Raw genomic sequence first — 14,544 nt, 5'->3', positions numbered from 1 at the left:
AGATGGAGGGACAACGTTGAGATGGACCTAAAGGAAATCGGTAGAGATGGAAAAGAGTATATAGATCTTGCTCAAGATAGGGACAGATGGAAGGCCTGTGTTGCTGCAGCCATGAACCTTCGGGTTTAAGAAGGCTAGAGAGTTAGTTAGTTAGTTTTGTTGTGAACATGATTATGTAAATACAATTATGATCTGATTTTAAAAAAAAATATATAATTGACACTTTTGTTCGTGATGAATGATGTTAAAAATTACAAATTTCTTCTAAAAAAATCATGGTAGTATTAACATGTTAGTTCACTCAAATGGCATTATTATTTTAAATGCCAGTATTCAAAAGATATGACTGCAATAATACATACAACATACCTTCACAGCAAGGTTTCATAGATACTTGAATTATATCACAAATACGCTACATTTATAAAAGTATTCTAATCAAAGTATTTGTATGACGATTTGATTAAATAAATGAATGGACTAGATACTCATAAATGAATACCTATGCCCGAGCCAAGGCTTGAACTTGACTCCCCAGTGGAGACATCATGATTAGATAAACTCAGTGCACTCCAGGTGATTTTGTCTATTTGAGCAACGTCATCTGTCACTGCTTGAAAACTGAGGTAGCTTTAGGAACAACATACTCGCATACGTAAGTACAGTTTTTAACGTCTTTTTCGTATTCTTTAAGAGATTGATCCTGTATAAATGAGAATGATCTTTATCAATTTGCTCAAAGTGTCCACATAACAAACTCAGATGGAACAATAGGAAATACAGCTAGGTCAGCTAATGATAAAGCAGCTCTTAATGCCTCATTATCAACTTAGGCATGGAAACTAGTCAAAGGGAAAAATGTAAGTGACTTAAGTGAGCAAAATAAAAATACTGACAAATTACTGGGCAGTTTAATTACAATCTATCAAGGAATCATTAATTTAAAAGTGAAAATTTATAGTATCTGACTTCCAACACCCCATATATACTTTCTATTGACCATAAAAGTAATATTTTTTGTGATGATGAGACAGGTTTTTATTATCGCTCTACGTGTTTTCAAACAAACAAATAGAAGATTAACACAAGGTAAACACAGGTAACTTGGTAACGTAACATAACATGGTGAACTGTACTACTGCGTTTAAATTTTTCTCGTTACAAAATGGAAAAAATAGTTGCTCCTAAAAAAATTATAACCACAATATCTTATCTTGAAGTGAACTCGAAAAAATATGTCATCTTACTGGAAAAACACCATGTATCCCCCCCCCCCCTTAAAATGAAAAATCACAAATGCAGACATAGTTAAAATATTGACTTTTATCGTCAATACTGACCATTTTTCACCCCTGTTATATGTGAGAAGAAACTGCATCACATGGCATTAGAGATGGGCCAATATGAAATTTTGGCTGATACCGATAAAGTAGCAATATAAAATTTACAAATACCCAATATTCTGCCGATCCGATATAAAATTAGAAATGGTCCTTGAAGAATCTCAAAGGTTCATTGACCTCCTTAATAAATGTGTGTTTCAAGGTGACTGCAGTGAAAAAGAAATTGCATATTTAGACATTTACTTTTTTAGAAATTAGGGCATGGAGATTATCCATAAAAATTACAACAAAATGGCAGAATTTAGCACTAAATTATCAGATATTTATCGATATATCGGATCGGTAATTTTACCGATACACCAATATGCCTATATAGGCCGATACCAATAGAGTACCGATTAATCGGTCCCATCCCTACATGACATACATCAATATCAACAGCTGTAGACTCTGTGGTGTAAGCTAGAGAATAGATGAATAGCAGTTGAAGGTTAAACTTACTTCTCTGAATTACGACTGCTGCATTTTCTCGTCTGCAGCAGAATCTCCTCCATGCTCTCTGGATAACCCTCGCTGACCTGGATAGAAAATAGTTCCGGAACGATTCCAGGTGTACGAGAGCCTCCTCCTTCAGAAACAATCTTGTTTTACCAAATTGGATTAAGGAACCAAGGTTTTCCGTACTAAATATGCACTTCAAAATAACCTGGCAGTGTATTATTTCTTGGAATGGACTGTCTGTAAATATGACACAAAAAATTCAAATTGTACATTATGGAGTTGACCACATGCAAAACCCCACTATCTGACCAATATTCCAAAAATGTCATTTTGGTGCCCCTTTACTTAATTGGTCAACTGCTACAAATATATATTTATGTTCGAAAAAACTGCTACCAATCCTTTAAAATTGGACGAAAAACATTGGTAAGTTTTTAAACTTGATATTTTAACGAGTTTCATGGCTGCAGAATATTTTTCCTTAACTTTGGAAACCCATTATATGTAATCATTTCCACATAGCCATCACAAAGTTTTGATTATAAACCCTGCTAATTTTGTTTACACAGTACTATAACAATGTTGAGAAACTCAATTTTATTTTTCTTACATGTCGTGTTAGATAACTGACAATCTCCTGCAACATTGTCATTAGTGAAGAAGTTTACAGCTTTGTGTGATGCTGTGCATCCGTATTTGTGCTGTGGAGAAAGACAGTTGCAAGGTTTATTGTGATCTACAGATTCACAGTATTTGTAGTGAACTGAGAACAATGAAGATGATGGAACTGGAAAGAAACGTAGCACAATAGAGTCCATCATACACAGCTTTGTTGAAAAAAATGTTATCCTTCAGAGAGTGGCTTTTGCAAGTGGTCAACTCATTTGTGGTCGAGATTCAACCTAAAGCTCTTCTTCCAACCACGCCTATTGGTGAGTGAGTGAGTGCGAGAGACTGAGTGTGCCATATGAAGTAGACACCATTGCAAAGGATTGCCTATGCACCACAACCCTGTTAGCCTGCAGAAAGTAAACTTCCAGGTTGATGTTTGATCACCCCATTGTTTTCCCCCTCTCCTTGAAAGTCCTTCAAATACAAAACTCAAGTTCCTACATTTAAATCTAAACATACAAAATCAAGCATACTCTTTATAGATTTCTCCATAGATGTACTCCGTCTTCTCGATAAACCCGGGGGAGTAACCGGTGGATAATTTTCCTTATTAACAATTACTATGGGCAAATTCACTTCCTGCTTGCTCTTCTTCAAGTGGTACCTTACTTGGAACTCTGGGTATGTCATCCTACAATAGAGAAAACAGGGTTTGTATTACTAAAGAGGTTATTACAGTAAACCCTCATTAACACAAACTCGCTTAAGACGAACACTCGGTTAACATGAACAAAATGTTGGTCCCGGCAGGGATGTATTATATTTTATAGAAAGTTTTATCAGTTAAGGCGAATTTCGGTTACCACGAATTATGAACTGTTTTTTTAGTCCGTTGTGTCATTAGATCTTATTTAACATGAACTTTCAAAGTTTTTCATAATTTTTTTCTGTTGTTCTTCTGTCGTTCCTCTGCTAGGTATGTAAGAAATCGCTCAACAATCTCTATCATCTTGTCAACGATCAACTTATACAGTATTGTAACCAACAGATTCAGATCAACAATGTGTTCAAATGTGTTTTTCTATTCTTTAAAACATAGCCAGTACGAGTAACATCAAGATTTAAACTTGGATGCAATTGCTCGACAATCGCGATCATCGCGGCAACAATGAGCTGATACGTATTTAACCAACAAATTCAGTTGTCTGCTCAGATGTGTTTTTCTATTCTTTAAAACATAGCCAGTACGAGTAACATCAAATTGCAAGCAGTAAGATGGGAGTCATGGCCAAGAAGAAGCAGATTTGCAAACAAAACTGAGAATCCTAGAGGAAGTAGACGGTGGTGTATTGAACAAAACGACAATTGCTGAACAGTATAGAATTGCCAAATCTACATTATCTACAATAATTAAATACATAATACTTATTGTAAATGGTTAATGTGTAGAAAGAACTGTATTGCAACAATAAAATTTGAGTCCCCGGTTAGCACGATTTTTTTTTAACACGAACTCTTGATTTTTCGGTCCCTTGGGATTCGTGTTAACGAGGGTTTACTGTATTAAATACTGATTATTAAGTATTGAATATTTTCACTTTTATCGCAGCAACGGTTAAGGTACCCTAGACTATGAAGGCACATGGGGGGGGGGGGGAGCAGGGTCCGCATACTTTCATATCTTTGCCTTTATAGCCAAGTTCAAAGACATGTGTTTCCAAAATTGACCATCACCACTTTAATTCGGTTTGGTTTGTGCAGCATAAGGTTGAGGAATTTAAACAAAAAGTCAATAAAGCAAAGTGACAGAGGCATAGAGGACAAATTATGAGCACATATATTTCATATTATTTCTTAGTTTTATATGGAGGAAAGTTAATTCTAGAAATCTGAAGTAATGTATTTACACCATAGAGTGTAGTAATTTTACAGGGTTGCCACGCTTCTTCTAAGCTGCTCAGTCGACACTTCGTGCATTTACGTATGTGGTTGATTTTGTCGGTTGAAATTGTTGCTTATTGGCAACACTGTAGGTGGGTGGCGTGACCTTGACTGGACTGTTTTCATGGCGAGAGCTATAGTACTGTTTTCATGTAGCAATATACTGATCAAAGTAGAAGACATTGGCTGTGCTATTCAACAAATGAAAACATCTACACTGAAGTTTCATTAGGTTTTTTTTGAAGGTCGTGTGATGGGCACACACTCCAGCCACTTTTACCACCCTCCTCCGTAAACATTTATCAGAGGCTGGGTATACCCCAGAGCTGCTTATGCAGGAATTGTCATCACCTTCTTCAGGAATCGAACCTTGGTCTCCCATGTGGCAGCCAGATGCCTTGCTTTACTGACTGCACCGTGACACTTAGGGAGAATTCACACCGAAGAAACACGCGACACGCAACACGTGACATGCAACACGAAACACGTGTCACTTGGAAGCCAATAATCAATGCAACCTTTCGAACCGAAGAGAGACAGCAAGATGCACATGTCGCGTGTCGCTTATGTGCCTCTCGGACTGTGATGTTTTCTCAATACCGTGCATCGTGTTGCTTCAGTTTGTTGTTCGTGCATGCGCAGCGAATGCTTCATTCCAACGAGCTGTATTTAGACTCTAGAAGAGAGCACAACCGGCATTATGTTTGATCATCTAATTTGTTGATATAATAAATTATCGATATGTACAATGTTTTAACAATGTTTTAAGATTTAAACACAACGTTCATTTCGCTTTATCAAGTTTTTTGACGCAGTTATCTAACGGTTGTAATTTGCCTTCAACATCGTGAAAAGAGGCCGTGTTTTGGCCATTTACCCGACTGCTTTTATTTGAAAAAGTCAGCTTATGGAGGCACTTTAGTCCAAACTATATTAGTCAACATGTTAAGTACTCTAGTGCATTGTTTTTCAACCACCGGGCCGCGACCCTATACCGTGCCTTCGTATCAACTATACTGAGCTGTGAAATGTTCTGCTGAAACTGGTTGACAACTATCATAATCCCAATATCATATTTGAGTTGTTAGTTTTCGTTTTTTAAGTCCATTTTATGCACAAATAGACTAATCAGAACTGGATCTGCCCAGTGCCTCCCTGGTTATCGAACCCGGGATCACTTAATTACAAGGAGACGACGTTACCACTTTGTCTTCCATATTTTTATATTTGTCAACAAATATACACACGTAATCAAACTATTCTTACTCTTATGATTATGCTAGAATTTATTTTTCACTATTTAATTTCATAGGTACATGTTAATTCATGTATAAAATCTTCAATACTGTAAAGATTTACGAGGAAAATTCTTCGGCTAAGGGCATTGACTTAAAAAGAATACCGTGACATGGTTTCAAGAAGGTTGAGAACTATTTCTCTAGTGTTTAGGTATTCGCTTTATTCAGGCTGAAAAGTCTAGCGTATACAGTCTGATTTCAGTGCATATTAATTCTCAGTTCTCTTGTGCACAACATGCCTCTCCCAAGTTTCAATAACTTGCACAAATTTTACAACGCAGTTTACATGTAACAATGTCTCGTTACGTTATTTTCGGGTGACTAATAAACTGATTAATGCAATTATATCGGTACCATCATGCAAACTGAGCAAAGAAACCAAGTGTCGCTTGCCGCGTGCATCTTGTCTCTTCGGTGTGAAACACTCAGTTGCATGTTGCATGTGTCTTAGGTGTAAATTCTCCCTTAAAGTACAAATGGACTGATATGAAATTTACTGATACTATCATACAGTCCACTGATTGATAAAAAATTGCAAATGTTCCAAACTTTAACCCTTAGTACGCCGCACGGTCTGACGAAAGTAAGCCCAGTGTCGCCGAGGCTTTGAGCGGGAAATTTGAATTCGTATGCATAATGGAGAAAAATCGTAATAACTCTGGCACTATGGGACCAATCTACTTCGGATAACTTTTGTTTTGCAGGCAGAACATCAGTGCATGCAACCATGTAAAATTTGGATGCCCTAACCGCGGGAGGGTTACGAGCGGGGGCTGCATCCCCCCAATTTCAATGAAAAAAAAATAAAAATGTGGAGTTTGCCCCCTCTTCTCCAGCTACTTTGGGGAGAAAACCGGAACTTTTGCTTTTTTTCAAAGAATGGACCTTCCGCAACAGAATGAAACTTGATTCATGTTCGTGGGTGCAATACAATTTGAATAATAAGGCAAAACGTAAAACTCTAGCGAATTTTAGCCAATTTGCATATTATTCATAAAATTGTTATAACTGACACTATGGGACCAATCTACTTCGGATAACTTTTGTTTTGCAGGCAGAACATCAGTGCATGCAACCATGTAAAATTTGGATGCCCCAACCGCGGGGGGCTTACGGGCGGGGGCTGCATCCCCCCAATTTCAATGAAAAAAATCATAAAAATATGGAGTTTGCCCCCTCTTCTCCAGCTATTTTGGGGAGAAAACCTAAACTTTTGCTTTTTTTTTTCAAAGAATGGACCTTCCGCAACAGAATGAAATTTGATTCATGTTCGTGGGTGCAATACAATTTGAATAATAAGGCAAAACGTAATACTCTAGCGAATTTTAGCCAATTTGCATATTATTCATAAAATTGTTATAACTGACACTATGGGACCAATCTACTTCGGATAACTTTTGTTTTGCAGGCAGAACATCAGTGCATGCAACCATGTAAAATTTGGATGCCCCAACCGCGGGGGGCTTACGGGCGGGGGCTGCATCCCCCCAATTTCAATGAAAAAAATCATAAAAATTTGGAGTTTGCCCCCTCTTCTCCAGCTACTTTGGGGAGAAAACCCGAACTTTTGCTTTTTTCGTTCGCACTTGCATCTTGTGTAGCTACTGTGAATCTATTTCTCCCTTTTGACTCGGCTCTTTCTGGAAATATGTCCGGAAGGAAACAATTGTGCCTTAGGGAAATCGATGAGAACATCGATGAGATGTTATATGATACGAAGTGTTTATGGTGAAGCCTTTGTTAGTCCTAACAGAGGAGGGAAGGGAGCCTTTGCAATCGTTTGTTTTGTCTATACTTCTGGATAGACGCACGCTTTAGACTCATGCTTTTAGCCTCTGGCTATCGTCAAGCTTCATTGCATTTCTAACATAGAGGCGACAGAAAGCTGACACTGCCAAACCTCATCCAATCCCCTGTCTCCTTGCCCTACCCCCCACCCCCGCCACTACTTCAGCTCGATCACCAGGTCTAAACACAAAGAAGAATGTGTGCCTTATCAGTACTAAATCACAGCGTTGGAAGCTTGGAGGAAAACAGCATCGTAAATACCAAGCATTTATTGTGTCTGTCAACTGAAGAGCGAACACGTGTTCGGGTGAGCCCAAACACGTGACATATTCCGAGAAAGGAGGGGGTGGGGGATTTGGAATTTTCGAAACACGATTGCAAAACATGTTCCCGAACGAACTGTCAGTGTTTCAACCTCAATATACAAATATAAGTGTGGCAAACCCTCGATAATTGTATCTAAAGCTGTTTGTAACATATGTGTTACAGCGGCTACAAGGGACATACTTTTTTTTGTAATATATGTGTTATGGCGGCGAACTAAGGGTTAAATATTAATTAACCTCATTAATTAATGTATGAAACAAAGTGACTGCAATGGGCTTTTGAAAAAGCAACTGTCTGTTTAAACATTTATTTTATGTAAGTATGGTACATTAAGAGAATTCTTACTCATTTTCGCAAAACCAAATTCCATGACTTTTCCAGGTACTCTCCAGACCACTTTATAATGATTTGTAATGCTGATAAAAAAGCGTTATGTCTTCAACTTTGCATGTTAATCAAACTAATCAAGTTTATTCAATAATGTTGAAAATAAGTGACGAAAACTAGATCATTTTTGTACGAAATATTTACAAAAAAGAAAACCAGTTAGGAGAAAAGGTTCAATTTGCTTGGACTTTCCAAAGAGAATATTTACTTTTCTTGACCTTTTCACTCCTAAACTGATTTCCCTAACTTTTCCAGGACTCCCAGCTCAGTGGGAAACCTGCAGTTTTGTTCTGCAGTGGAGGCATGTTTAAAAAGTCAGCAATGGTAGTGGAGTGGCCAATGCAGTATGCTATGATACCAGTCACATATTTGCATTAATGTCTGCATTTGTCACGACGACAAGTGAAGAATAAAATAAAAAAAATTAAAAAAGATACAAAGGCAATGACAATTTTTAAAAAGTTGGTAGAGCAATGGCAGGATATGCCAGAGACTCAGGTTTAAACCAGCACTGTAGTCAAGGGTATACAGTGGTATATGCTGTATACCCTGTGTTTAACAACACTCATTAGCGTATACCTTCTGCTTTCGTTTGGTTTATATGTATGTATGTAATTTAGCCATAACTCTAGTGAGATAATTGAGAACTGCTTTTTATCATCAAAACCAATGTACAAGTTTGAGTTTATATGACTTGAGATTTTGAAGTATCGAGTAAGTCTCGTGACAAAGTCTCAACAATGTTCTTGTTTCTCTTTACCGCAACAATTCCCAGCAAACTATAAATGCTCTTAATTGTCAAATGTGACAATTGAGGTCTGTTGTATTACAGTTCTAAACATGGGGAAAATGACAAAATACAGAATTATTGTTTTTCCTGTTTGTTTATTTCATTTTTTTATAAGTGTATTTCAAGTTTTCCATTTTTAGTGTAATTGAAAGTATTACTAAAGTTATTAAAAGTATGCATGATAATTCACAAAAGTAACATCAACAAGAAAATAAAATACAACATGCTACATGTTTCATTTTCTTTACTTTAAAAATGCCTTCTTTCTTGTAATGTGCCTCTTTTATGCCAATTATGGGTATACCACCATCATCAATAGTATTCCACCATGAATGACATATTTTGTAGAAGTTAATATATGACCGGGACTGTTTTTTTCAAACAACCTGCCATGTGCAGCAGCTGTGTGTCCTTGGGAGAATAGAGCCACAACCCCCACCCTCCCTCCCATGCAGGTTAGAACCTGCTCAGTCGTGTCTGAATGTTGCTAGAGTGATGAGCGAACAGAAGGTGCTGCGGAGCATGGAACAAAGCATTGTGATCAAATTTCTCGTTGGAGAAAACGTCCAGTCATCTGAAATTTTGCAGAGACTCAAACAACAGTATGGGGAAGAGTGTCTCTCACAAACCTGTGTGTTTGAGTGGTGTACGTACTTCAGAGAGGAAAGAGAGCGCGTGGGGAATAAGTCCCAGGAGTCACCACGTGAGTCACCGGTTTTCCCAGACCCAAGAAAACACGGAGGACCCGTTCGATAGGAAAAGTGATGACAACGATTTTTTTTGGGACTGGCAGGGGGTTATCCACGTAGACTTTCTTATAGATGCCAGAACAGTCACTGCAGCTTATTACTCAGAACTCCTGACAACAGAAGTGAGGGAAAAGATCCGATCCAAGCGGAAGAGAGGTGGAAAGAGGGTAGCCTTCCTTCAAGACAACGCATGACCTCATACAGCCAAAACAACTATGGCAACCCTCAGCAAATTGAAATGGTACCTTCTGCCACACCCGCCATACAATCCCGATTTGGCCCCAAGTGATTTCTACCTGTTTGGAAGGCTTAAATCAGACTTGGAAGGCATGCGGTTTGTGGATAACGACGCCATCATCGGCAGTGGATATGCAGCCAACAGAAAAACTGTTATGAAAAGGGCATTAAGATGCTTCCAGAACGTTGGGAAAAATGTATGGACTCTGGAGGGGAGTACTTTGAAGGGTGACATGTACAAATAAGTATTTGACAATAAAGGATTTGGTAAAAAAAAAAAGTCAGTCTTGGTCATATTTGAATGACCTAGTATTTAATGGAAACAATTTTTTAATGAAAATATAGTCTCCATTTAACGTTTCACAAAAGTTAGTGTATACCCTATGAAAATTTTGGGACTATAGCACTGGTTTGAGTCCTGCTCGAGTCTGCTGTTTTTCGCTTAATTTCTGCAATGGTACATCTGCTGTAGTATCCAAACTGTTTCAGCCACTGTATAAATTTCTGGATCTACATGAAACTTACATGAACTGGAACCCATGTCGACTGAGCAGAACACTCTCCAGTACTCCACTTGATTGTAATTGCTTCCGCAGAAAAGAAGACTCGATGACTGCAGGTTCCAGCTTCGAACACCCCTTCAAGCACTTAATATAGTGCACATCTGCTGCATCCAATATGGAGAGGAGCTCATCCAAGGATTTCTGGAAGCAGAAGCAAAATGAAACCATGATACTTTAATTGCAATTTCTTTGTCACACTGTGTCTGTAAATGGTTGTACTAAGTATTGTTTATTGTAATTTATACTTGAGCATTCTTTTTGCAGCTAAACTAAACTCCATGAAGCAACAGCCCTTTGATGGCCAAGATCTACCAAGCAGCTTTTCATTGGGTGATGAGTGGTCAGTACACCGAGTTCGATTGCTAGTGTATTCTGGCTTTCGAGACTGGAGTCCACTACTTTCACTTTAAGTATCTCCTCAATTGTCCTCATGATGCTGAGTCAACACCGAAATTTTGGAACCCCTGCTCAGGATCAAACCTTGGACTCCCTACACCAAAGGTGAAAGTGCTAGCCATTAGGTTATGCAGAAGTTTGGTGATATGGTACAGCCATAAATTAAGATTTTTTTGATTGGTTGTTTTAAATCCACTTTATGTACAGAGAGACTAATTGGAACTGGGCCTACAGCTTAAAGTTGGATCCCAACCAGTGTGCAATGTGCCTACACTGGATATCGAACCTGGGACCCCTTGATTGACACAGCCATAAAATTTAAATTCGTGAAAGAACAATCAAAATCAGGGGCATGTCCAGTACAAAATTTCTGGATATGTTCTGAAAGGGTCATTTAAACGCGGTCAGAAAGGTTCATTTAAGTGTTGGAATATCTGGGTGAAACATCCATTGGCCTCAACAAACTATCACTCCTACAACCGAAGCCTTGATTTCACTGTCACCTTCCACGAAACAACCACATGATCACTCGTTCTTGGTAACAATTAACCACACAATACCTCAATCCCACTGGCACATCTGCTCGCAAGCACTGGAAGAGAGCTTACCTCTGTGATGAATGCAACCACAAACCCAGCCTAAATAAGGCTGCAGGGTAATTTCAGCTCCCTACAGTGATAAACCTAGTCACAAAACCACATTGTGCTGACCTCCGTGGTGGAGTGGTTAGCACAGTGTGCTATGAAGCCACGGGTCATGGGTTCGAATCCCAACCTGGGCATGAGTGTTCTTTGTGAATGTCCCTTCATCAATTTCATCATATCATTACTCACCCTTATCATCGCAATTAGCCAAAAGTGGCAGAAAGGTTATGTAAAATAACCTAATTCAATCAATCAATTCTAAACCATATTATCTTTGCCTTTGGTGCAAGTGGTCCTTGGTTCAATTCTCAGTGGAAAACCTAAAAATTGTGTTGGTGACCCTGCAGTGTGAGGACAAGTGGAAAGTTCTTAAAAAGAAATAGCGTACCAAGTTCTAAAAGTAATGCATGTAACAAAAGAAGAAAACAACATACCTTGAATTTTGCAAGAACAGTATGTTTTTTTCTATCAATGTCTGCATTCTGCACACCTTCTAATATCTTGTGCACAAACATGTTTCCACACCCTGAGAGGAGCTCTATAAAATCTGATGGGATCTGCAAGTAAATAGTACAGAACTTCACATAGTTTCAATATTCTTATAATATAAACACTTGTAAATTACAAAAAAATATATATTTTAGTTGTTTATTGTTCATGATTAGTCAAAAGTGGTAGAAAAAAGCAAAGTAAAATAAACAAAATCAATCCAATCATTCTTTTACTGATGGTTCACTCTATTTCCCAAAACATTTTTCAAGCTTACATAACACAACAGGGAACCAATAGACCGACCACAATCAGTAGTTCTACACCATTGTTGAAAGTTGCTGCTGTACAGTAGGGTGGATCGAAAAACCGTTTTTTTCGAAATCGGTCTGCGGCTAGTTCTTAAAGTTTGTGGTTGGTGGTCCTTATAACCCATAAAAAATCCAATTTGATCGGATAATATCTTCAGGCTGCGCTTTTTAGTCAAAATTTTAAATTTTTATGAAAAATGTCAAAAATTTGCAATTTTTCCTGATGGTTTCTTGATGATTCTGGAGTGATTTTATGTCAAAAAATTACATATATTGCTTGTATGTTGCTTAATATTAACGATTTAGTGTGTCTGAATCAGGAAAAATGGTTTCTTAGTTCGCCAAAATTCATCAAAAAACGCCAAATATACAGAAATGTTACGGATGTTGGGTAGGCAATAACGCGCTATAATTACTCGACCCCACCGACTTAAATTTACCAAAAACGATAAGGTAATAGGAAAGGAAGTAAATTGCAGCTCTTAGTTCATCGACTATCCAGCACTCACCACTAGGAGGTGGCTGCAATCGAGTGCCGCTCTCCCACCCACCCAGGTAGACTGGCCTCTTTAGGTTTTAAAGTCCGCTTTGGTATCAAACTTTGGTAATATTTTCCTGTCCTCCAATCGAGCTCTAATATAGCCATATCGGGAGTCATAACCATATAGCATACATACAGCTTATGTCTTAAGAGCAGGTGATGGATTTGACGTTGCTAGATACAGCAATTGATGCAGCAGTTACATCTTTGTCGCACCGTTCCACTGCCAGGCTATGGCACGGCAGGTCAAAAAAAAGTCTGCAGTTTTCTTAGGGAATCGTCTCTTCGTGCTGCGATCTCTTCTAAGTCTTCATTCAAAAGTAAGTGTGCTACTGGAAGCGATGTTATTTCTTATTTTCCCCAGTGCACTAAATCTGTGTAATCTTTGGCATTATGGTTAATCACAGGGGGTGCAAATTTTCTAATGGTGTTGTTTGGTTGGCTTTGGCTTCTTCTTGCTTCCAGGATCTTCTTTGCCGCCTTTTGACGCACATTTGGACGACTGTCTGCCAACATACCAACAAGTATGTTTTCTGGATGCTCCTAGAAAGCATGATTTTGAAGACGTTCATAGTAGATAAAAGTCTTTAAATCGTTTGGTAAGTACTCCATTTTCTGCAATGTTAGCCACAGATATTTTAACGCGTCCTTGATAGTTCCATTGCATTTGATGTAAAACCACATGGGAGCGTAAACTTTAACGACAAATTCTGTCAATGCTTTAAGAGCAGGTGATGGATTTGACGTTGCTACGTACAGTCGAAGGATGCGCCCTGCAAGAGTCAGCCATCAAGCATCGTGAATGGGCCCAGGAAGACACATCGGAAGATCATTTGGACACACTCCTTTGTTTGCAGCCTGGCACATTTTGTAGAGGTAAGCCTGGTCTGTGCTGAGAACATCAACGTCAATATCAGGAAGAACTGCTTCAATTTTCTCGAACTGGACGATGGGCCGGTCTTGGCAGGTAGACAAACTCTTTGTTACGTCGCCATGAAATCTCTTCAGGCCGGATGTCTTGCAGTCAATTTTCTCAAAAAATGTGTCTTATGGGCAGTTCATTAGAATGCAATTGACACACTCTCCATTTTAGAGGACGCTGAATATATTCTTCTAAACGCCAGATGATGCCGGTGTGCTTCCCCTTGTTCTTCCTCTCTCCGTCGGATCCTATGCACGACAATTCCGTCAAATCTAAGCCTTCTTCGCAGAGAAAGTTCCAAATAGCAGCAGTTGCTCCTTCTGCGTCGGCTGTTTTGGGCGTAACATGGGTAAGGTAGAATGAACCAGGTTCCTCGATGAGAGAAATGTGCTCTTCTTGACAAGTCCGTTGGTACTTTTTTCCAGTCTCTTCACATGTCTCTTTCAACAAAGTAGAATGTTTCCTTCCATCAAAGTACAGCGACAAAATGTTCTTGTTCTGGGGATATTGTTGTTCTTGTAGTGTTTGTCGCTTTCGTGATAGCTGTCGCCTGACATTGTTTCTGTCTATAACAATGTTAAATTTCCTCTTTTGAGGTAGTGTTTTATCTATATCACTCAGAAGACTTGACGCCAAATGTGCAGCTACTCTGTCTGACACACCAAGCCTCTCACATGCAAGCGAAAACGAACTAAGATTGACCCT

General features: G+C 38.6%; 1 protein-coding gene across 1 annotated transcript in view; it reads right to left on the bottom strand.

Moving 5' to 3' along the window:
* The window catches only part of LOC145989222 (unconventional myosin-XIX-like), a 52,340-nt gene that overhangs the window by 9,560 nt on the left and 28,236 nt on the right, over window positions 1–14,544 (bottom strand). Inside the window, exons 10-13 of the mRNA XM_083124529.1 lie at window positions 12,011–12,133; window positions 10,499–10,677; window positions 2,990–3,147; window positions 1,845–2,081 (exon numbers count right to left, since the gene is read on the bottom strand). Of these exons, the coding sequence (XP_082980655.1) occupies window positions 1,845–2,081; window positions 2,990–3,147; window positions 10,499–10,677; window positions 12,011–12,133 (697 nt within the window). The remainder of the gene's footprint in view (window positions 1–1,844; window positions 2,082–2,989; window positions 3,148–10,498; window positions 10,678–12,010; window positions 12,134–14,544) is intronic.

Source organism: Lepisma saccharinum, chromosome 6, assembly GCF_977018435.1.
Source record: "Lepisma saccharinum chromosome 6, izLepSacc3.1, whole genome shotgun sequence".
Taxonomy (NCBI): domain Eukaryota; kingdom Metazoa; phylum Arthropoda; class Insecta; order Zygentoma; family Lepismatidae; genus Lepisma; species Lepisma saccharinum.
Note: the sequence above shows the minus strand (reverse complement) of the source record. Positions and strands in the feature narration are given on the sequence as shown.